Source organism: Canis lupus, chromosome 4 (genome assembly GCF_048164855.1).
Source record: "Canis lupus baileyi chromosome 4, mCanLup2.hap1, whole genome shotgun sequence".
Lineage (NCBI taxonomy): Eukaryota > Metazoa > Chordata > Mammalia > Carnivora > Canidae > Canis > Canis lupus.
The window spans coordinates 50,244,584-50,270,895 of NC_132841.1; the positions used below are offsets into that span (position 1 = coordinate 50,244,584).

Consider the following 26,312-nt stretch of genomic DNA (forward strand, 5'->3'; position numbering starts at 1 on the left):
CACCATTCATTCATCTATGTATGCATACATTTTTCCAGTTAAGAATTAACTGATCACTCACCATGTGCTAAGTAGAACAATGATGAATTTTATTCCTACTCTTAAGGTACCCAGATGACTGGCATCTGAATAGAAATTTTTCTTTGGTTAAATTAGATCTCTGCTGATTTTGCTCAGATAATGTCAAATGATTGGTTCTAAATTTATAGTCCTTTGTGCACATTTACTTGAATGAGATTCAAGTATCCAAATGTAGAGAACAATCACTTGCCTATTTCATAGCTAAGAGCAATGGAAACATAGAAACCCTTGGATGATGGAGAGATAATAGATATTCTTTGGTCATTGCTTCATCAGCAGCATTCTGCCTTGGAGCTAACTGTGCCAGTCATATTTTTCATTTTAAATGCAGTTTTGAAAGAGATTCCCTTTTTGTGACTGTCATTTCCTTTCGAAATGGTTTATTGTATTCTTTAGAATCTAGGTTACTTTTTATAACATTGAGTCTCTGGGGAGTTGGGCAGAACAAAATGCTCCCTGACATAAAAGTGCCAGCTTAGCTGGCTTTACAGAACTCATTCTAGATAAGTTGTGAACTTTTAATGCCAATTCGTTGAACACCTGAGTACCTAATACCTGCTAAGTGAAGGCAGAGGCCCACCTAAGCATTATCCCAGCTCTAAAAAGTGTCCCAAGGTGTATAACATAGATTCCAGAGACAGAAAGAAGAGTCATTCACAAATTCCACTTTGCCACAACAATAAAAATGGAATTAATTAATCCTCAACATCTTCATTACACTGCTATATCAGAGGCTCATGTGCATTTTGAGCCTTCTCCTTTTTCTCTCCTTTTAAGAGAAAAAGGAGAAAATGCAAAGCACAATGAATGAGAAAACACTTTGGAGCTAGACAGGCAAAGGATAGAATCCTGGTTCTACTACTCACTAATTGATTGGAGCAGGTATCTTAACCTCTCCGTATTCCTAATTCTTCATCTGTAAAATTGTGATGATAATAATATTGAATGTCCATAAAATGCGTAGTTATTAAAAATACCTCTAAGTTATTAAAACATGGTAGCAGCAGCAACAATGAAGTATTACATTAATGAGGTCATATTATGTGTAATATAAGTGATTCATTCACATAACACTACTATGTTAAAAAGTATTTCAGAAAATAAGCCAAACAGGGAATGAAGTAATAGTCAAACAAATTGAAATACTTCATAAAAATGTCAGATTTTATTTTCAACTTATTCAGGTTGGGGGGGACTTAATATGGGTTAGAGAGATTGAGTCGTCCTGTAAGAAGCCATCTAATCTGGTCCTTACTAAAAACTTAGTAGATGAGAAAAACACTTGTTGGCTCTGACTTTTTTCCCCCATGTAGGTAAGATATATTTTAGAACCAGGCAATGCTGGGAATATGAATCTTGGCTTTCTAATCTTAAATCTGTGGTCAAGAGCATTGGCTTGTACTTCCTACTAACTCTCCTTAACAAATAGTTTCCCTCTATCTATCGCTCTGAGCTTCTCTTAGCATCAGTAATTTGTCTTAAACATCTAAACCCTTCTTGATCTGAAAAAGTAGACATTTGTGATAATTACTATAGACCTGAAGAATCCATGGGAGTAATGGTGGGTTGTGAAAGCATCTTCCAATAAAGAAGGTTTCCTTGATCAAAGCATGTTTTTAAAAAATACTTTTTAAATTATTCTGGGCAAGTGATTGTATCCTATGGAATAAATGTTCTTTATAGGACTTTATACATTAAGCAGAATGGTATTTCTTACAGATTTACTACACTTTTACTATCAAACTTGAGAACTGTATTAAAGGAAGAAACACATAACAAATAGACTTTTTTCTCCTGTGGGGCAAGAAGATAAGTGCCTAATTATCAGTCCAGCCAACTGGATCTAAGATAAATATTTAAGGCAAATCTGTGTCAAAAATTATTTTTCTCTCATCTTGAGGTATTCTGTAAGTGTATCTATATAAAAAAATTATAACCAAATATGAAACAGGTAGATGGAGTAAATAAATTTCAAGGTCCCTTTATATCCAAAATTTTATGTTTAAACATTCATTCTATATATAAATATTTTGGAATGTTGCCATTTTTAAATTCACCATAGAGAATTCAGTGCCATTCATTCTGTTTTTATTATTAAGTACCTATTATGTCCCAGGCACTGTTCAGCAATTGGGATAATACAGTAAACAAAACAAGGAAGAAAAGAAACCAAAAACTATGTCATACAAAGTCTCTATTTAGTTATCATACTGTCCAGATTATTTTACTTTAACACATAAGTTTTGAGGAAAGCCTTACAGAGAGTTAAAAATACAATTATTGGAGTGCCTGGGTGGCTCGGTGGTTGAACATCTGCCTTTTGTTCAGGTCATAATCTCAGAGTCCTGGGATCAAGTCCCACATCGGGCTCCCCAGAGGGAGCCTGCTTCTCTCTCTGCCTATGTCTCTGTCTCTCTCTTTCTTTCGTGAATAAATAAATAAAATCTTAAAAAAATAAAATTATTATCAATAATATAAGTGTATATATATACATGTATTTTTCCTATATAGATATTTATACATATGCAGATAATTAATAAAAGAATCATTATTTTTGTGTATTTCCTATTCAGTATACATACATGAAAATTGAAGTGTGCACTATAAATAATATAACCGGATAAACGTTATCTCAGGATTACACACTTACAGAATGAATGTTTAATGTATTATATATATTTTTAAGTATGTGATTTTTATCACTTGAACAACTTGAATAAAATGTGAAGCAAAGAAAAATGAGTTTTGCTAAGATAGTATAACATTATTCTCCTTCAATTACTAAAACAAAACAAAACAGAAAGAACAAATAAACAAGTCATAGATCATTTACAAATAAGGGAAGATGATTTTAAGAGCCTAGATTTTATTCCTAATATTCCATCTTGTCTCATTTTTAAATATAGTTTGTCACTTTTCATATAAAGGAAGAAAGATTACTTATTAGTTCAAAGCTTCCTATGCTACAGAAACAATAGATGTTTCAGTGGTAACACCAAAGATAAAGACTATTTTTATAACATAAACAAATACCATTATTATAGCTAACAATCTACATTTATTCCTATCAAAAATTCAGTATTCAAATATACTTATCTCTTTTTTAAACAATTTGTTCAAATCTAGATTCTAAGGAGGCCCATACAATTTTCATCGTTTCAGTCTCTTAACTTTTAATCTATAATTTCTTGCTACCTTCTCTTTTTTTCCTTAAAATCATTATTGAATAAACATCGTATTTTCCTTCAGAGTTTCCTCTGAAGTCTAAAAGATTTCTGATTGCATTATTACGGTGTCTTAACATATTCTTATCTATCATCTTTTTTCTATTTCCCATAGTTTGTTTTAATTAGATCTAAAGCTTAATCAAATTCAAGTTTATTGGGGTTTTTGGGCAAAATACTTCATAGTAAACGTTATCTTTCTATCAGGAAATATATAACATTTGGTTAACTTTTTAATGATGTTAGCAGCCTAAATTATACTTCATTCAAACTAGAAGAATGGTCATATTCTTCTACTATTTTTCTGTCTTAATTTATTAGCTGGAACATATCTATCAAAAAATAATCCCTTTATATTAACTATTTGGTTACCTTGAAAACACAAAGGGCAGAATAAATGCTTTATTTTTCCTCTTTATTTACCAGTTTTCAAAATGATGAGCTGATTCCCTAAAAACCTCCAGTGTTGACCATTTGAAGGGCTTGTGTGTGTGTGTGTGTGTGTGTGTTTGAACAACTCAGAGATTTAAACATATTACATTTATTTTGATCCATTTCAAATACCATCTTAGTTGATGTTCAAATCTTCTCATTCTTTTTGCCAGTGGGAGCCTCTTTAAATTGACACCTGAGCCTTTTTGATAGATTCTGGCTTGTTTGGTTACTTCCTTGCTTTCTAACATGACAAGACAGTCTAGGCTCATCTTACACATTTCCTGCCACTAAGAATCAGCTATTTTTCTAAATATCTGTGGTTCTTCTTCATGAGAAATCATAGAGACTACAATCTGGGTAAGAGAGGTGCTCAGTGCTGTAGGGTGGATCATTTCTGAGGTCTTTACTGTTAACAAATCTAAGAAATACATATTCTTTTTTAAATTCTCTTAAAGATAAAATACAGCATGAATCCCTACAGATTTATGTCACTGTCCTTTCATCTGTAGCTCTTTTCTACTATGATGAAAATCAATTCTCAACATTTCTGATAGTTTATAACCAAAATGGAAGCAAAAATAACCCATTCATTGGATTATTGTAAGTATTAAGAGGTAATTTAAAGCATTCCATAGCGTTTGACATATGGCAATATGTCAATAAATACACTGTTATCATTTATCACTGTCATCATCAAAATTCTAGTAGAGAACTATCTATCCTGTTGCCACCCTTATACTCTGAGAGAAATCATGTCTTCAGAAGCCCTGTATGAGTGTGTATGTGTGTGTAGGGTGTGTCTTAGTCCCTTTGGGCTGCTATAACAGAATACTACCAACTGTGTGGCTTGTAAACAACAGACTTCTATTTTTCATGGATCTAGAGGCTGGAAGTCCAAGTTGTGGTCACCAGCAGATTTAGTGTCTGGTGATAGCCTACTTTCTGGTTCATATATAGCTCATATATAGTCTTCTTACTGTTTTCTCATTGATAGAAGAGGCAAGGGAGCTCTCTGGTCTCTTATGAGGGCGTTAATCTCAGTCGTGAGGGCTCTACCTCCATGAACTAATCGTGTCCCAAATACCATCATATTATGGATTAGGTTTCAACATATGAATTTGGGGAAAACAGATAAGCAACTTTGTGCTCTAGAAGAATATTTTATTTCAGACTCAACTACAGTGCTATTTAAAACAATGAAACAAATTTGATGTTTGTATAAGTTTACCAGTGTTGTTATGCAGAAATCTTAAAACAGCACTATATTGTCAGCGCTGCATAATAGCAAAAGACTAGAAAATGACATTGGTGAAACAAAGTAGCAAATATTTCAAAAATTGTGTTATTGAATTTTGAGTACATGTATTTTTTCCTAATATATCTAACTTGTGAGTCCTTAATAGTTTAAGTATACTTACATGTGCTAAAATGAGTTAGGCTTTTTCCCTTTCCAGTGCAAAAAAAAAAAAAAAAAAAAAAAAGTAACACATAACAGTGCCCTAGATTTTCATTACTAAAACATCAAAATAAAAAATTGCCACCCACAGATTTCCCAGGAGGCAAAACTGCTTCTCTGTAATTCTATATTCTGGTCAAGACTTTTCGGATACAAAGAAAAAGTACACTTACACTAGCTCAAGTAATGGACCACAGACTTCAAACTTTAATGATACCAAATAATAATACACTATCCTCTTCCATTCATTTTCCTTCTCTCCTAAATGACTACTTTGTGTCTTCTTCTCTTTCTTACTTTCACCAGAACCTCCTGCCACATTCTTGCTCTCAACTAATGAATTTGCTTTCTACTTCACTAAGAAAATTGAATCAGGGCAGCCCAGGTGGCTCAGCGGTTTAGCGCCACCTTCAGCCCAGAGCGTGATCCTGGAGACCCGGGATCGAATCCCTGCATGGAGCCTGCTTCTCCCTCTGCCTGTGTCTCTGTCTCTCTGTCCTCTCTGTTTCTCATGACTAAATAAATAAAATCTTTAAAAAAAAAAAAAAGAAATAAAGAAAATTGAATCATTTTAAAGGGAATCAGGATATTCCCACCACTACACCTGTCCATCTACCAGCATCCATGCCCACACATCTGCCTTACCCCTGCCATTATCATGCTTCCATTTAAATATATTTTCTTCATCTTGCTCACTTAAGAAGGTGATTCTAGCAATATACCCTCTCTTTCCTATATCAATAATTTTTAGTTCTCTAGTGATCACTCCCATGAGTATTATTAGCATGCTGTTGTTATTTCTTCCAACTCGAAAAAACTAATCTTCCTACTGAACCCAACAAACCCTGTCAGCTATCATGCCAATCCTTTTTTCCTGTTTGTAGCAAAATTCCTTTAGTCGTATATTTTCTCATGTTATCATAAAACCATTCCAGTATGCCACTCTCTTCCACCATGCCACCAAAACTGCATTTGTCATGGTTGACAATGGTTTTCACATTGCTAACCTCAAGTGGGCATTCCTCAGCTTTCATGCTGTACAGTTTCTACAACCTGTTACATCAGGATCATTTGACCATTCTCCTTAATACATTTTCCTCCCTTGATTTCATTGATTGCACTCTCTCTAGGCTTCCTTCTTACTTCTGATTTTTTTTCTCAGTCTCCTTTGTGGTTGCTTTCTCTTCATCCTGGATTCTTGATACAAGAGTACACCAAGACTCATATCTTAGATTACTTTCTAATCTATGTTCACTTCTTTAGGTTGTTTCATAAGGTTTCATTGCTTTACATATCATTAATACGCTAATTGCACCCAAATATTTATCTCTAATCCAGATTTCTCTCCAAAAAACTTTTTTCCTAGACTTTGTATATTCAACTCTATGTCCAAAATGGAAGTCCGTACCTTCTATTCAAAATCTATAATGTGTAGAGCCCTTCTTATCTCATTTAATGTCAACTCCATCTTTCCATTTGCTCAGGGCAGAAACCTTGGGATATAACTGTCTACTCTCGTTTTTTTCACATCTTACATAAAATCCTGTTAGCTGGGACCTCAAAATATTTATAAAATTCCAGCACTTTTTACCACCTCTTGTGCTTCCACCTTGCTGTAAGGTACCATTATCTCTTACTTGGATTACTACAAGAGTCTTCTGACTGGTTTCCCTTCTTCAAATTTTACCTGCATATTGATCATTCTCTACATAAAAGCTAGGATAATCCTCTTAATACATATGCCGGATCTTGTCATGTCTTTGCTCAAAGCCCTCACTCAGAGTTTGAAACCAAATTTCAAATAACAGCCTACATTATTATAAGACCCTCTTCCAGTGCCTCTCTAACTTTATCTCCTGATCATCCACCTTGCTTATTCTGTTTTAGTTGCACTGACTGGATTTCTTACTGTCCTTCCAGTACTCCATGTATCATAACCAGCTGTGGGGCTTTGAACTGTGCTTTCTCTACCAGACATGCTCTTCCACCAATAGGCTTATGGCTAAGTCCTTCATCAGTCTTTGTTTATATGTCAGCTTTCCAATGACACCTGTACTGACCACCCCCTTTAAAATCGTGACCTAAGTACTCTCCCAAGACTCCACATCCTACTCACCTTGTTCTACTTTTTTATTTCTCCATAGTCAATACAAATTATATTACTTTCTAATATACTATATAATTCACTTGTTTGTTATGCCAACTATCTATTGTCCATCTCCCTCTGCTTGAATGCATTCAAAGTAAGGGCAACTGAATTTTTAATTTTTTTTTCTACCAATGTGCCGTAAATGCTGAGAACCATGCCTGCACATAATTGGCATTCAGTAAATACGTTTTGAATAAGAACACAACAAGTAATCTCACAGACATCTAAGGAAAGGATGTTCAAGGTTACTTGGGAATATCCAGAATTCCAAGATCCTTTAGGTTTTAAGAACTAGGATAACTCCTTGTCCATGTATCTCTCTGCCTTTCTGGTTGTTTTTTCTTTTTTTTTTTTTTTCCCAGGAGCCCTGTGTATCTTTTCCCATGGTATCTGCACTACATTGTTCATTCTCTGTATATTGACTTCCTCTACTTTCTTATAGCCAGTAATGACTTCTTTGTTCCTATTCTCCCCTTCCTTCCTAAATCATTGTCTTTCCATATTTCACTGGTAAATATACTGATTCAGTCTCTTGATGTTTGGATTCCATATTCTTAGCAAAGAATATGTTTAATCCAGCCTAAAGTAGACATGTATAATTATCTATGGCTGCATTGAGGGTACAGTCCAGGTTCAGCAAGGATTGTGAAAAGAAGCAGTTTCAATTGATGTTTGGCTTTTGGTGGGCAGAGAACCCTAAATTTATCTGCTATATCTTTAATATGCCATATTTCTAGCATAAGATGTGAAGATAGCTATGAGCCAGATTCAGATTGTATAAGCTCTCCTAGATTACATTACAATTTTTAAGAATTCATAAAATTTTCTAGTAGTCCTTTATAATAACAAATCTTAAAATATGATGTCCATTTAGTCTATCCAGCCACCTATTTGCATAAACGTAGGTAGGTTTACAAAACTAAAAAAATCTAGCAAAGCATCAATCTTCCTTTGCCTTCACCTGATCACATTTTTTTTTTTTTTTTTTGGTATGTGTTTGGTTCTAAACTCTGGTTTTAAATTTTACTTACTTCATTCTTGCCCCTTGTATTTGCTAAAACCATATATCCATCAGTGTGCCTGGTATTGTGGAGAAACTAAGTTAACTTCAGAATAAGGAATAGGAACTAAAATGGCATGTCAACAAACTAATAACAGAAGCCTATTATTGAGTGACATATTTTTATGATATCAATAAGACACTTTATAAAAGTATCATCATTCCATAAAGCATGAGCCAAGAAGACCTATTCCTTTGTAGTATGAATACTAAATAAGGTTTCAAACATTCTTGTACATATTAAAAAATGCCAAAGCTTCCATATAAATAGATGTCTTCTAATCTGTGTACTTATATATATGTTTATTGTGATTTGAGTCCAATACTTCTTTTTAAAACTCCGTTTCTGTTATATTTTAAACTATATGCCTACTGAAAATGTTTTTGGTTTATTTTGAATATATATGGATGATGAGACCAATGTTACCTATTATATAGATGTTAATCAACAAGGTTTACTTAGTATTTAAACACATTTATTTAGCACCTACCACGTACCAAGCAGTATCTTAGATGTTTTATATACCACAGTGAACAAAATAGGCACGTTCCTGCCCTGTAGCAAGGTACATCATAGTACAGACAGATAATGCAATAAATAAATTCATCCCTGAATGATCAAGTGTAAAGAAAATTAAACAAGGTAAAAATGTAGAGAACAAGTATTATGGGGAATCAGAGTGATGACTCAGAATAAGATAGAGAGGCCAAAGCTTCATTTGGAGGTCAGTGAAGCTGCAATCTGAATGAGGAACAAAAGACATCCACATGAAGAGCCACGTGAAGGGAGTATAAGGCAAGTGCTAAGGACTCAAGACAGGGTAGGAACTTCCTGTGTTTAAAGAACAGAGCAGGCCAGTGTAGTTTGGCTAAAAGAGTAAGGGAAAAGTAGCAGAAGTTGACTTCAAAAAGGCGAGACCAGAGTCAGATCCATGTGAAGGGGTTTGTTTGTTTTATTTATAGGGTAAAATGAGAAATGCCTAGAAGCTTTTGAACAGAGTGACATAGTCAGGCTATTTTAAAGCTCACTGTCTACTATATATTGTGGGGGAATATAAGTGGAAGCTGGGAAACCAGTTAGGCAGTGATAGCAGTTTTGCAGACATGAGATGATGTAGTCATAGTCTATGACACCACTACTGGGAGATGGAGAGTTCAATGAATATATTTCAAAAGTAGAGTCCACAATTAGAGTTTAATTTGGACATATGGAAAAGACAGATTTGCAGATATATATGCAAGAGGAGAGGTTCATTATCTCATACATAGATTCCAAGATTATAGAGTTCCATAGCTTCCAAAGTATCCTACATCTAAGAAAATATAAACCTATATATGTCTAAAGACATTGTTGAATTATTAAGGAATTTTCAAACTCTGTAGAGCAGAATTTCTCTCCAAGCATGGACATGCAGTCCATGCATCAAAATCTGCTGGTATACTTATTAATGTACCTATACAGTTAGTCTACACAATTAGACTCTATAGATATGGCCCAGCATTGGCATGTTTAAGAGGTCTTGGAGATGATTTGTTGGCTCACTAAAATTTGAGGATTCTGCTGGGGTGAATCACTCTTTAAGTCCCAGGGCTGTTATTAAATGCCAATTTGCTATGTTGGTAATATTAGTCCTTTATTTTCCCCTTCATCGTAGAAGCCATTTGTACTGTAAACCATAGTTCTATAAAGATAATGTGGTTTGGATGAAACTGCCCCTTGAATTTGAAAATCAATCGAGTTTTTCTCCAGTCAGAAAATTGCCCTATTATCTACAATTGCACAATTCTTAGGAACTAGGAAATAAATTTTAGTAGTTTGGTTTCTTTTTGTTTTGCTTTATGAAATTTTTGTGGATAGTTTGCTTTAATGTTATGTGCTAAAAAAATATCCGAGCTCTATATAGAAAAAGTACTAATAAAAAAGTTGATTTGGATTGGTAGGAACAGTATAAGTATCATGTACACTGGACTTACATGATGCCAAATCAAAGGTATTACTTTAGTTATGTTTAGACATTCAGGCAGTTTGCCTTAAAAAATCTGGTTTGCAAATATTCAAAGTACAAATGCTTAAGCTGCAATTCTGGAGGCTGGCAACAGCTTGAACAAATCACCTACACACCCCACCATCTTGCTTTTAGTGTTTATTGGTTTAAAATCACTGACCTAATTATAAAAATGTTAGGAGAGACACACAGCTCCTGGTCCTATTAATAACCAATGATGGAAGAAAAGGGTTTCCCCACTTACAAACAAATTGGTTTTACCTAATTTAAATAGCAAATTAGTAGCAGAAGTATGGAAATGTGCTTCTGTGGATTTTTTAGGATGGAAACTCATGGATTCTGGTAACAGATTTATTCAGTATATATTTTTATTTATTGGTTGGTTTGTTTGGTTGCCAACAGAACGTCCTGTTTCTGGCATTAGTACTTGAATTTGAATTATTTCAGGTACAGGATCATACTCTCCAGTTCAGCACTGTCCTCAGGACTTATATATTACCCATTTTGTTGGACACCTGAAGCATTTGAGAATCTTAGCCCTTACTTGATTGCCAAATGTTTTAACCCAGTGCTGGTAGAATGAGACAGCTAAAAATCAGCTTCCTTACTTTGCTACTCTGTTCAGACCCTTCAAGAGAAGGAATATTACTCTATCACATATTAAAGATTGTGCCAATTATTTACTGAAGATAAACATTAAAATGATTTACCCAATGTTATTTATTGCTGGGTAACAAACTACCCTAAAGCTCAACAGCTTAAAAGAGCAGGCATTTATTATCTCATAGTTTCTGAAGGTCAGAAATCACAAATCAGTTAGCTAGGTGACCTGGCTCAGGGTTTCTCATGAGGTGTGGCCAAGCTGTTGGTCAGGGCTGTGGCCTCATCTGAAGGCTCAGCTGGGCAAGGACCCATTTTGTTAAGCTCACTCAGAGTTGGGACAGAGCTTGGTTCCTCATAGTGTTCCTGTTAGACTGAGGGCCTCAGTTTCTCAGTTGGCTGGAGGCCTCCCTCCATTCTCACCATGTAGGTCTCTCCACAGAGCAGCGTACACATAGGGGAACCTGAAGAAGTGAAGGAGAAAGAAGGAGACAGAGAGTACATTCAAAACAGAAGCCTCAGTCTTTTTATAACATAATCTCAGAAGTGAGTATACACTTCTGTTGTATTCTACATCACTAAGTCCAGCCCACACTCCAGGAGACAGAAATTAAGCTTCACCATTTGTGAGTAGCAATATTAAGGAATTTGTAGACATTTTATTAAAATCACCACAGTAAGCTAATTCTCTATTCAGCTTGGAACAACAACAACAACAAAACTATAGAGATGTAAGGAGGCTACACTTAGCTCGGCTGAATTTAGGTCATATTTTGATGATTATTTAGTTTTAAGAATCTTTTACATATCATATATTTCATCTTTGGTGTCAACATTTAAAAAATTATATTTAAGGAATGATTTTATTCACAAGCTAGGTGCATAATCAATAGTTTAGAAAAGTGCAGATTTGCATCAACATTGGTCAAGGCTTTAGGTATTACATTAGCTGTTTTCTTAACAATTCTATTTTTTAAGATGAAAATGTTTTATTCCATGTTAGAAGCTCCAAATGTTAAATGCTTGGCTTGCACTAATGATCTCACTTTCAGGGTCTTCTTTATATAAAATAATCTGCATTGGTATTTAGAGACCAAACGAGAATTGGCAATTCACTGCATTCATATATGTACAATTTCCACCAAATCGATGGTCTGATATGGATGGACAATCGTTTCAATTGTATACAAATGCATTAACTCCTTTAAAAAAAAATACACAAGTATTTCACTGCACTGAAGAACCAAATGATTTACATTTAAATTCAAGAATCATGCACACACACACACACACACACACACTTAGTCTAAAAAATAAAAATGATCTTTCGAGGTCCCTTTTTCCCTACTAAAATAGGAAACAAAGTTGCTAGTTTTGAGTAGTTCTTAATAATTTAAATTAAAATGAATTATTTGGAGCTATCCTTAAATTTAACCAAATTTCAGATTAGAGATCCTCTAAAACAATGACCCAAAGTGTGATCTACAAGGCCACTGGACAGTTGGTGAGACCTCTTCAGAATGTCTTCAAAGTTAAAGTTCCCTTCATAATAAAAATAAGCCTTTACTGGCTTTGTACACTTTCATTATTTCAAAATGTACAGTCATGTTCTCCAAAGGCTCCATGAAACAAATGATCACAACCTCTGAATGCAGAAGCAAATATGAGAATTCAGCTGTCTTGTTAGGCCAGCCATTAAACAAATTTACAAAACAATGCCAGTCTTCTCAGCTTTTGTGTTTTGTAAGATATAGCTACTATTCACAGAAATGTCATTTATATTAATATATAAATAGGATCATTATTCTTTTAAATAAATTAATAAATATTTTTAAATATCTGTTTTAATTTCTAACATAGCATATATTAATAGGTACAACCCACATAAACAAAAGCTTTTGGGAGTTCTCAATATTTTCTTTTAATATAAAAGGGTTCTAAGGCCGAAAATTTGAGGATTGTTTTTTAGAACCACTTACTTTTTTAGGTATTAAAACTGAGTTCTAAAGAATATACAATTTATATACAGTATGCAAAATTCTACAGCTGGTATGTAGCAGCACTGGGATAGGAACCTAGGTGGGTCTCCTGATTTGGGTTATGCCATATGGCTGAGCCTATAATGTTTATAAAACCAGCTGGAGATTCTCTGAAGCAATACCTCACTGTATGAATTTTATCCTGCAAATGAAGGTGTATATATATATAAATGTTTTTCTATTTTCTACAGAACCTAGTATCCTCTATTAGCTTTTACTAATTCATAATCTACCCCCAAACCTAGTGGATTAAAACAGAAACCATTTATTGCTTAGGAAGCTACAGGTGAGCTGGGAGGCTCTGAGCCAGGCTCACACATGGTTCTCAGGCACAGGCTTGGGGCTAGTTGACTGCTGTGATGTCAGTGAGTGGCCACAGGTCCCCCCCTTCCTCCACAGGCTAGGCAAGGCCTTTCACAGAATGGCAGCAGGATTCCAAAAGACAGGGAGGGGAAGCTGCCAAACCTTCACTAGCCCAGCTCAGACTGGCTCAGTGTTACTTCTTTGATTAAAACAAGTGTCAAGGGATCCCTGGGTGGCGCAGCGGTTTGGCGCCTGCCTTTGGCCCGGGGCACGATCCTGGAGACCCGGGATCGAATCCCACGTCGGGCTCCCGGTGCATGGAGCCTGCTTCTCCCTCTGCCTGTGTCTCTGCCTCTCTCTCTCTCTCTCTGTGACTATCATAAATAAATAAAATTAAAAAAAAAAACAAGTGTCAAAAGCAGCTCAGATTCAAGGTGTAGGGAAATACTTTACCTCTTCTTGGGAGGAGCTGCAAAGTCGCATTGCCATAAAAGGCATAGATACATTAAGAAGGATGATTATGGATATATTACTGTGATATTACAGAATAATTTGAAAATAGGACTTTGAATAACAGAGATGGTAAATAGAGTTACTGAGGAATTGGACCCCGGTATTGAGAGGGATTTAGTTCAATTCCCATTTCTGACATTTGAGCAAGTCACTTAACCTCTTTAAATTGTAGTTTCTTCATCTATAAACTGAGGATAACAGTTTTTGCATAAAAAGGATTAAATGAGATCCTGCTTGTGAAGCACATGGTGGCTTCACACAGGAAATGATTTTAAAATGTTAGCTAGTAGCAACTTTAAAAATCCCTTGCAGTAGATCACCTCAATGAATTATTTCTGACTCCCCCAAACAAAACAGCCATCTTTAACTATGCATATATGTTTATAAGAACAGCTAGCATGCATGAGTACCCAAAGCTTCCCTCCTGCTGTTCACATATCTCCTCACCAAACACAATTCCAGTGCATCTTGGCAAATGTACTAATATCTGGTATTTACTACCTTTCCACTCCAAGCCATGGATATCAATTTGAAGAATGTGTGCTCACTGTTTAAATGAGAACTCACAATTGAGAAGATTGCATCTGGTAAGATTCCTTACCAGATAATTTAAACTTATTTAGTGCTAATCCAGGATATTATGGAAGCACAGAAAAGGGGGCTCATATCTGGAGTTTAAGAGCAGTGTGAAAATTTTTCTTACTAGTCACACATACTGGGATGCCTGGGTGGCTCAGTGGTTGAGCATCTATCTGCCTTTGGCTCAGGTTGTGATCCCGAGGTCCTGGGGGATCAAGTCCCGCATCAGGTTCCCCACAGGGGGCCTGCTTCTCCCTCTGCCTATGTCTCTGCCTCTCTCTCTGTATCTTTCATGAATAAATAAATAAATAAATAATCTTAAAAAAAGAGACACATGCTAACAGTCCATTTCACAGACCAGCCAGTCATTCAGACTAAAAATCCTCTACAAGATCATCCTGCCTGATACCCTTCAATGTGTGAGTCTCCAGCTGACCCTTGACACTGTGAAGGTGTGTGAGAGAATGGGATAATTATGATGAAGAGGCCCAAACAACTCCCAACATCAGTAAGCTAGACCTTCACTTTCTCTGCCACCCCTTATGAGAAAGCAAATGGGTTGGTATAACACATGATGGCATTTTATTACACAGCTGTGCACATCTCCTAGGCCATCCAATTGGCCTTGTTAATTTAAATGTATTCCATTATCACTGTTGAGCTAAGAAACTCTTCCATGTGACTAAATCCCTTTGTCACTGGGGAGCATTATTCTATTTTCACCGTAGGTATTGGCTGCCTCTGGAGGCTCTTGCAGCAGCATGGTTTTCAAAATCTGTCAGCTCAGAGAAAGTCATGACCAGAGTCATGCCACTCCAAGAAACTTGTTGTTCTGTTGTTCACCCAAGAATGATAAATGTATTAAAAATCTGAAACACCAGCAGGTTTCTTTTGACTCAATGGCCTTTGCTTCGAAATAGCAGCTGCCTCTTATGGACTGGTACCAATGGCACTGCCTTTCTTTTAGTGACTCTAAGGCCGGTGCATGGGAATTCAATGTCCCAAGTCACTAATGATGCTCAAGTTTGCAGTCCTACTACCTTGCAATTCAGTAAGTAGCATCTGCTCATCACTCCACTCACAGGAGTGGGATCTGGTGAACCACAGCTAAAGGGTTAGCATGTTGACAGTTCAGTACAGCAATCTGACACCTGTTGGCTGAGACCAACACATCCACAAACTCTCTGATGCAGAACTGGCTGTGACAACTATATGAGTAGAAATTCAAGCAGAATACTGTGAAAACAACAGGAAGGAAAGACAGAAGGAGTTTGGGAAAGCTGGAAGTTGAGATTGGCTCTGAACTTGTACAGAAATTTGGTATGAGTGAGGAAAATATTTCAGTTAGCTGAAATAACTTGAACCAATGCATGGAGGCCAAAGGATTATGAGTATGGGTAGAAGACGGGAGCTTTGGAAGAGGAAGAAGTGTTACAGAAGATGAGGCTGTGAGGTATATAGAAGCTCCATGATAAAGTTTTGAATGTCTAAATGAATAATTTGCTTTTAAGTCTGGGCCTATTTGAGAAGGCCATAAAGAAATTCTTTCCACATTTTTGCTTTCTATTTTGTTATGGTTTTTAAGGCATAGAAATGACATATCAACCTGTTTTTAAATGACGTATAACAGCAGCATGTGTAGCACAGATTAGAAGAAGGGCGGAGGGAAACCTGAAGGCTGTTGACTTGTCCATTGAAGAATATAAACAAATGATACAAAGATCTGATGCCAGAGTGGACTATTCTTCATCCTAAATATTCAAATAAAACTGGTGTGAATACAAATGTGCAGAAACCCTTAAGAGCTGTCTCCATCTCTCTGTTCTATGCTATTGGTGACTGTAAGTCAGAGCTTATTGAAGAGAACCAGGTCTCTGGATAAAGACAGCATGAGAAACATCTCTTATCTCTTATAAGGGAGACAGAGCTAGAAGAAAATATTTTAACCTTGGAGCTATAAAACTTTTGTTCAGAAGATATATTGCTCATCTCTTGGTCAGGCTAGATACTGGACATCCCTTGCCTGATTTCCATGGCAAGGTAAATGCCATCTGCTCTGCAGTGTTCTCCTAATTACTTATTCTGCAGAGGTAAGTCCATGTGGGAAACACCATCTACCCTCCCTGGATGTTTATTAGAACTAAGGAATCCTGTGCTCCACCCACTTAATCCAAGTTCACATTTCATTTTAACAAGATTTCCGGGTGATTTCTGCTTGTGTTACATTTGAGAAGCACTGGCCTGTCCTTTTAGCTAAGAGTTCTCTGCTTCTTCCATGTTACCTCAGGACTTAGGACTCATGCATATGGAAGAAGCAGGGTTGAGTAGAGGGGAAGAATCCTGGTAACCATAACTCAGTCTAGTTTATATGGTTCTAGACAGAACCATGTAAAGAGTTAAGGCAGTGCCCAATATGCCTTATGGGCTGTGAAATGGCAGTCACTACTGTTGTTGTGGCTATTATTATTATTATTATTATTATTGGTTTCTCTCAACCATCAGCTTAATTGCTTGAACTCTACAAACATAAGAAAGTTTAAGAAACACATCATGGAGTTACATTTGCAGGAACAGCCACAGAGCACCCTGCTTCCATACAAAGAAAACAAATACTGAATTTTGCAATGAAATCTAAAAATTATCTTTAGAGCACAAAGTCTGACATTTTACTTGATTATGATCTATTGCCTATCCTCTTAAAAATATTTGAATTTGAAAATGCTAATAACAAAAAAAATAAATTATCTTTGATGTAGGTTAAACACCAGGCCATGACTTGATGGTGTTCCTTACTAAGATGCCACTTGGAAATCAAGTCTGACCTACCCTACACTGATTAATTTGAGCTTCAAGGCCAAGAAATGATTTGACAGCAGAACATTTGTGTCTAGCAGTCCATCTAAAGAGAAGAGTAAAGAATAGGATGCAATTAAGGAGTCAGAGCAATCACTCAGAGTGTCTTCGGAATACTTTCATTGCTGAATTTGAAGAATTGTAGTTGACAAGTGAGTTTCTCTTTCTCCCTCTTGAAAAATTAGCACAACTAATTAGCATTGACTGTATTCAGTCTTGCACCTTTGCACAACATACAGGAGTCTGTGTGGAGAGGAGTCCATTCTGATTGTGGACTGATAGACTTCTAATTGTGGTCACTGAGTTAGTCATGTGACAAGGGTTTCCCCTCCTTGAATGTTTGGTCATGCTTCTTCCCTGCCATGTTTGTCTGCCTTAAAAAACAATTCTCTGTTGCTATTACAAATGTTTTTTTTTTTCTTTTCTTCTGGAAACTTCTGGAAGGAAAAATATATATTTAATCCACTAAAGAGCAAGATATGGTCCCAAGGGACTATGTGCCTTCTCAAGTACTGACCTTGGTTTAGGGGAAACATAACTAAATCACCCTAAAATCTGTGAATAACTCCAGCATTTTATGGAACCATTATACTGTGTAAATACTTTTTTATATCCTGAAAAAACAATGTGTCTGGTCAAATAAGTGAGGAAAATTCCAGGGGTAATATTAAGCCAATATCTTCTTTATTGAGAGATATCCTAAACTGTACTGTGTTGTTTGTGACTAACAAGAGGCTGCCCAAAATATTCAGGTACTCCCAAATACCTTTACTGTAGATCTTTTTCCATGAAGCTTATCACAGGATTAGTATTCCCCAGAATATAAATTGAGTTTTAAGAATAGTTGCTAATATACTGATAATAGCAACCACATAAATTTTAAATACTAATAGGAGAATGGCATGCTATAATTTTTACAATGAGGTGTTCAATTCATAAAAGCTTTTAAAGTACTGTGATAGATACATAGAAGGGCAGAAAAATTTAGATAAAATAATTCTTAAAAAATCAAAATCATCCATGACTAGAGTGCATTGTCCCAATAACATTGGCCATAATTCTCAGACATCAACAGTTGGTTATGATGACTGAAAATTAAGTTTAAAGCAACTACAGAGGCACCCAGAAGGCTCAGTCAGTTAAGCCCCCTACTCTTCATTTTGGCTAAGATCATGATCTCAGATGGAGACCTACCTCCAGCTCTGCACTCAGAGTGAAGCTGCCTTAAGATTGCTTCTCTCTCTGTCCCTCTCCCTACCCCTCCCCGCCCCATGTATGGCCTTCCATGGGCATGTGTTCTCTCATAAATAAATAAATAAATAAATAAATAAATAAATAAATAAATAAATAAAATCTATAGAGCAACTACAATGTTACTATTGCTATTTGGCTACAATGGGAGACAGCAAATAAATAATTACCCTAGAATGTTTAACAGTCGAATTAGGGAACAAAGTTCAAATAAATAGCAAGAGAACAGTAAGTCATTTTAATTTCTCACTAGGAAAAAACTGGTGGCATTGACAGTTAATTTCTTCTAAATGTTCTCACCAACCCCTACTGTTTAATATCTTGGTATAGGTTCATATTCCCTACACAGTAAAATCCTTCTAAAATAAAATATTTACTTAGGAGAAAAGAAAATAAATAAGTAGACTGACACTAAAGAGAGAAAAATAACTTTTTAAAAAATGCCCTGTTATATAATAGGATAATGTCACAATTGTGAGAATGTTCAATTATTATATGAATATTTTTAAAATGGCACTTTTGCTTCTTAGATCTCATATACTACATATCTTGATTAATATTTAAAAGAGGGCAGCCCCGGTGGCTCAGTGGTTTAGCGCCGCCTTCAGCCCAGGGTGGGATCCCCTATTGGAGTCCCATGTTGGGCTCCCTGCGTGGAGCCTGCTTCTCCCTCTGTGTCTCTGCCTCTCTCTCTATGTCTCTCATGCATAAATAAATAAAATCTTTAAAAAATATAAAACAACATATCTATCATTCATATCTCATATAGATTTTTAAATTTATGTATTTATTGGGATGCCTGGGTGGCTCAGCAGTTGAGCATCTGCCTTTGGCTCAGGGCATGATCCCAGAGTTCCAGGATCAAGTCCCATGTCGGGCTTCCTGCATGGAGCCTGCTTCTCCCTCTGCCTATGTCTCTGCCTCTCTCTCTGTGTCTCTCATGAGTAAATGAATAAAATCTTTTTAAAAAAATTACGTATTTATTCATCCTGATCAGAACTTTAACATTTTTATACAATTTTAATTCCTTCAGGGAAATTCCAGTGAATTTATATTTTGGTTTATTCATAGGCCATCTGAATTTATGTGGGTTATGTTTTTAATGATAACAATACAATATAATTTAGTGACTCAGGTTCTGGAATCCCATGAATAAAATACAAAAGATAAATTTAATTTGCAAGACATTAATGAGAAGCTCCACTGCATCTTTTCCTGATATCTTTTAAAAGATATCTAAGTATTTTTCACTCTTTATTATTAGGAAAGCTGTAGAAGTCAGGTCATATATATTTGCATGTGTTTAATTTTTCAATCACTTTGAGATACCATTAAATATTCCTTCAGAGAAGATGAAGAACAAGAGGAAGAGGAAGAGGAAGAGGAAGAAGAAGAAGAAAAGAAGAAGAAGGAGAAGAAGAAGAAGAAGAAGAAGAAGAAGAAGAAGAAGAAGAAGAAGAAGAAGAAGAAGAAGAAGAAGAAGAGAGAGGAGGAGGAGGAGGAGGAGGAGGAGGAGGAGGAGGAGGAGGAGGAAGAAGAAGAGGAAGAAGGAGAAGAAGAAGAAGAAGAAGAAGGAGGAGGAGGAGGAGAGGAGGAGGAGGAGGAGAGGAGGAAGAAGAAGAGGAAGAAGGAGAAGAAGAAGAAGAAGAAGAAGAAGAAGAAGAAGAAGAAGAAGAAGAAGAAGAAGAAGAGAAGAAGAAGAAGAAAGAAAGAAGAAGAAGAAGAAGAAGAAGAAGAAGAAGAAGAAGAAGAAGAAGAAGAAGAAGAAGAAGAAGAAAAACTAGGTCTGCTCTCAGTTTACCCTATGCAGTATATTGAGCTGGCTTTTGAACTTGACCACTCTGGCACTGTCATGGAGTATTGGTCTTTCATCTTCAGAAATCAGTGATGCAAGAGCATACACGTGCTATCTATTAGCAACATTCTATCCTTGGTTAACCCAAAATGAAGTCAAGAAGATTGGGATTTTAAAGATCAGTAGTAACCAAGAGGTATTAAAATGTGCTGCTCCATTATTTCAGATTCCAACATCTTAGACATCAAAATAAACTTCAGATGTTTCACTTTCAACTTCTAAACAGGTTGGAGGGTTCTGTGTCCAAGTTTCTCATTGTGTAAATACATTCATGTGTTCATGAAATAGAAGCAACGTGAAATGCAACTAAATATGAACTTTGAATTCATTTTTCTTTTCAAATAATTTTTATTTGAAAAGAAAGTATTAGCTAACCTTTTTGAGCATCTATCAGATACTGTTCTAAGCATTTTATAAGTAACAATTCATTTTTCCTGCATAGCAATTCTATGTAGTAGCTGTTTTTGTTGTTGTTGTTGTTGTTCTTACAATTTACAGATTAAACAATGGAAGACAGAGAAAGGTTAAGCAACTTGCTGAACTATCACATCAGGATAAATATATAATGAATCCTTGCATTTTTCTTAAGGGCTCTATTACTATTGGGTGACTTTTTTATTCACTCAGAAGATATTTATTAGAAGCAAGAGACAGAAGTATAAACATTATGAATACCTCCACAATGCTAAGCATTTGGATGAGCAACCATCACCCAAATCCGCACATGTATATATCCCAAGTGACTTTCCTCTGCCAGGTGTTATCTAGCAAGCACCATGTCAAATAGCTAGCATTTTGACAAAAGTCTATATTCAGTAATGATATTTTTACCTGTTAAGCAATTATTAGGCATCTCCTATACAACTGTATTGAAACACCATAGATATTCCCATGCGTCTGCCTATGGGGAGCTTCTGTGATAAGGTCTGTAATCATGAACAAGGGAAGGTAAAAACTGAGGTAAGGAAGGTAAAAACTGAGGTAAGGAAGGTGGAGGACTAGAAACACATTCTTCACCAATTTAGATTGAGTTCTCTCTTGAAAACGTTAAGAGTCGACTTACTCTCATTCTTCTTTGAAGATGGCAGCATTTGACAATGATTTTTTTCTAGAAAACTACAAGATTCTTGTTTCATAAATACTTTCATGTTTATCTACCACAAATCCAATTTTACAATGCATTTCTTGATATCTAACTTGATTCTAAGAGCGAATTGCTCTTTCTTTTGTTATTTTAAACTGTTATATCAAAGGTGAAATTGTCATTGACCAAACAATTTCATAACTGAGAGGTGTGTGCAAACAACCAATGAGAAATGGGATTATATCTATGATGAAGTCCTGAATGGTGAAGATTTCCATGGCCGTATTAAGGAAGTTGCAATCATAGAAAATAGCAGTTGTTTTTGGGAGAGATACCTCAGTTCTTAGGATTACAGACAGAGTATATTAATGAGGTAGGATTGATGGAAAATTGAGAAGAATCTGTTTACTGTGCCACAAATCTTATACATAGATTTCCCTTTAAAATTATGAATACTTTAAAAAATTACAAATACGTTGCTTTTAAAGCAATGTTTCATATGAGGAAAGACATTTTCTAACAAAATGAATGGCTTCAGTGTTCATAGTAGCAGTGTCCACAATAGCCAAACTGTGAAAGGAGCCACAATGTCCTTCGACAGATGAATGGATAAAGAAGATTATATATATATGTATATATATATACACAATGGAATATTACTCAGCCATCAGAAAGGATAAGTACTTACCATTTATATTGACGGGGATGGAACTGGAAGGTATTATGCAGAATGAAATAAGTCAATCGGAGAACGACAATTACCATAGAGTTTCAGTCATATGAGGAATATAAAAAAATAATGAAAGAGACCATAAGGAAAGGGGAGGAAACTTAGTGGGAAAGATTAGAGAGGAAGACAAACCATGAGAGACCCCTAAATCTGGGAAACAAAGGGTTGCAGAAGATGAAGTGAGTGAGGGGATGGGATACCTGGGTGACAGGCATTAAGGAGGGCACATGATGTGATGAGCACTGGGTGTTATACCATATGTTGGCAAATTGAATTTAAATTTTAAAAAATTTTAAAAAGAATGGCTTCAAATTATAATGAAATTCTGGTGGTGTATAATCTATTAACTCTCCACAGTTTTGATTATAATATAACTTATGATTTGTTTGCAAGTAAACAAGCCTTTTTAAAAATCATTAACTATTATTTAAAAGCCTATAGATATGGAGCCAAAAGTTCAAGTTCTCAGGAACTCTTCCAAAAATACATATTTCTGCATCAGATAAAGATGGCTGCTCTTATGAGCAAAGAGGAATGCAGATATCTGGCAAAGTTAAGACATTGAGCTGTGCTATGTTTGATACAGGTTCTCAAATCAAGAACAGTATAATTCTTTTTAATTTATTTCATTTCATTTCATTTCATTTCATAGAGAGGGAGAAAGAGTACCGAGTGAGAGTGAGAGCGAGAGAGAGAGAGTACACATGAAGGAGGGTGGATGCAGGGGCAGAGGCCTGACTCCAGTCTCCATCCTGGGACCCTGGGATCATAACTTGAGCTGAAGGCAAACACTTAACCTGCTGAGCCACCCAGGTGCACCAAGAGCACTGTAATTCTTTGAAAAATAATCAATTTCCACTTTTTTGGATATGGACTTGCTCTCTTTGGAAGAAATGCGATTCAATGAATATTATAAGAACTAAGAGTGAAAGGACTGATATTTTAGTCCTGTATTACACTAACTTGCCACATGTCAGAAGGCAAACAACTTAACTAGTCTTTTTTAACTGGCTTTTTTTTTTTTTTTTTTGCTTTAAATTTGGAAGTAATATCCGCCCTGCTTACCTCCTAGGCTTGTAAACATTCAACTCTCTAGATGCAGAAGTTCTTTGAAGACATGTATATGATATACAAATATAATTTGCTTTGCAGGGGAGATTTTGGAGGGTGGGCATATTTTTATTATACAGAGCTCTATCCCAGCAGCTGTGCAGTGATGAGCATGCTAGGTGCTCAATAAATAACTGTTGAATAAGTAGAAACATGTCTCCAAAATGTACTGTGCATTTATAGTGCACACAATATGTTTATATTTACTCCTTAAAACTATTAGAATTACTACTGTTCTGGGTTATTTGAAGGGGGTATTTTTTGGAATTGAGATATGCTGCAAAATCAAACTTGGAGATCATATCTATGAATATTTAAAAAATAATGACTCACTTCTTCCTAATTGCTACTCTTCTGACTTGAAACCAAATATATTATAATTCAAGAATTTTGTATGGGGGAGTTTGATAGCATTTAATACTTCATTGATAACTCCAGCTATATTTTTCTCTGCTTTGGTCTTCTCCTAGGGTACCATCCAGGGTCATGTAATAATATGACAATATTTGAGAAAATGAGATTCATAATCAGATGAACCAAGGTGCAAGTCAGAACTATATACTATTTCCTACTTGCAAGCTATTAATTTCAGTAAACATTTGTAGCTTCCTGTGGGCCTAATTATACTGCCCTCATGAGATTGTGGGGAAAACCAAATGTGGTGATATACTTCAGGTACCTAACATGATACTGAACATAGTAGCCTTTGGCTGTGACTGTTATCATTAACATAGTTCATCTTTTAAATAAGTATTTGTTTCTGTTTTGTTTGTTGTTTTGTGTACCTATATATGTGTGTATGTGTGTGTGTGTTCTTCTTTTTACAGATGGATATACCACTGATGACATTGAGTTTTACTGGCGTGGGGATGATAATGCAGTAACAGGAGTGACGAAGATTGAACTTCCACAGTTCTCTATTGTGGATTACAAACTTATAACCAAGAAGGTTGTTTTTTCCACAGGTTTGTATCAGGGAAGAGGGGTAAGGGCAAAGGGGCTTGAGCACATTTTGTCAAAAAAGTTCACTTATATTATGATTAGAGTCCCAGGGAAAGATGATGACTAGAGATTTAGATCTACTGAAAACCTTCAGTTCCTCCTCAAGCTCACTGCTCACTGGGGACCCATACATTTCTTTCCCAGGAGGCACCACCCCCAACAAAGCTGAGAGGGTTAGTTCTCTGTCTCTCATCTACCAAGAATAAATTAATAGTTAGAGACAGAATACAGAAAGAGAAATTAAGACAGAACTCCTCATAACCTGTTGACAAATACTGGGGAGAGCCGAGTCATGGTTCGCTCAAGTCTGACTATGATGAAATTCTCTAGAGGCAGTAAGGTAGAAGAATTCCACATTTCCTTTAGGGTTAGGAATTTCTTTATGTAGTCTTACCTTCTGTTTTGGAGGTAAAAGCCCTTCCAGATGTTCAGATAGATTATCCTGCTGCTTTCTCCACTGTTACTCTTCCAGCATTGAGGTCTTAGGTTGTCAAATTTGGTTTCGTCAGCATAAAATTTTAACAAAAAAAGCTCAGGAAAGTAATACTTTGCTATATACTCATTAAAGGGAAAAAACAATAAACCCACAGGAATATTTCTTTTTATGTTGTTCTTACTGGAATAAATTCCCCAGGCACAGGAATAGCTAGTACTGTAATCATACATTTTTAATCATACTTCTGCTAAGGACTCAGGCACTTCCTTTCCCTGCAAACTACTTCAAGTAAGAGTTGTATAACTTAGTAAGAATATAATGTAGCCTCTAGCTTTAAAAAATAATTATCAGAAACTTTTCCTAAATTTGAGGTCCTTTGAATCCCTGAGACTATAGAAATGAGTTCACACTTAAAATATTCTTTCTTCAATATTATGACATTTACTTGAGCCCAAGATAGCTAGATGGTTTTCTCTTAATATTAGGAAGAATATCACTCCCAACACATTCTACTTAACACTGTGACTTTTCTATGTTCTAAGACTATGTTCAGTTATGTATCTTGTTTAAAAAGTTATTAAAGAGTAGTTCCCCAGGTCATCACAATTAAAGGACCCAGCTTCAGGAATTTGATCCTGAATTTGATCCTTTAGTTTTGTCTCCCACAAATATTCTTTGAAAACAGGGATTCTCCACTTTTTGATGAGTTAGGAATCCCTTTAAAACTTTGATAGAATCAATGGAATTAGAAAAAAATATGATCCATATACACAAAAACCTTCACAAAACTTTAGGGAGTTGCCCTAACATTGATCCCAGATTTACAATGAATTCTATGGCTTGTGAAGAAAATTCCAAAATATGAGCAGACTATGCAGCCTTATTCTTGTATACAAAAACAAAAAATCTGACAGTATGGCCTTGTTGAGAAACCACTGAGGTGGAACAATGGGGCTGTTCCAAATGATCTTGTCTTCATAGCTATAGAGAATCTTTGATCCACTGCTGGAGGCTGAACATGGAAGATCTGAAAGTCTTTTAATTACACGGCGTCATGGGTGTACTTAACACTGAGTCACTCTTGCTAATTAAAAGCCCAGTGTCCTCAGACTACTTTTGCAGGAAAAAGTGCGCTTCACCAGGAGCTAAAATTGAATTTAAGGAAAATAAACAAATGATTTAGGGTCCTTAAAAGGAAATATCCTATAAATACTGATTGATAATGATGATGTTCTAAAATTGCCTTTCTAGGTTCCTATCCAAGGTTGTCCCTCAGCTTTAAGCTTAAGAGAAACATTGGTTACTTTATTCTGCAAACATACATGCCTTCCATCCTGATCACTATCCTCTCCTGGGTCTCCTTCTGGATTAATTATGATGCATCAGCTGCAAGAGTGGCATTAGGTAGGCTATTTTCTAACTGCTTATGGAGCTTGACTCTGTGTGTTCATGTGTGTGTGTATGCGCAGGCACGTCCACTCACATACTTTCTTTACCCTGGTATTTATGATGTGTGACAAGATTGGACTATGCACATTACAAGAAT

At 35.8% G+C, this 26,312-nt stretch overlaps 1 protein-coding gene across 6 annotated transcripts in view; it reads left to right on the forward strand.

The window, feature by feature from the left end:
* Nucleotides 1-26,312, forward strand: part of GABRB2 (gamma-aminobutyric acid type A receptor subunit beta2) — a 244,433-nt gene that overhangs the window by 173,843 nt on the left and 44,278 nt on the right. For all 6 annotated transcript variants that reach the window (XM_072824264.1, XM_072824263.1, XM_072824265.1 and 3 more), the window contains 2 exons: nucleotides 24,156-24,293; nucleotides 26,018-26,170. In XM_072824264.1, the coding sequence (XP_072680365.1) occupies nucleotides 24,156-24,293; nucleotides 26,018-26,170 (291 nt within the window). The remainder of the gene's footprint in view (nucleotides 1-24,155; nucleotides 24,294-26,017; nucleotides 26,171-26,312) is intronic.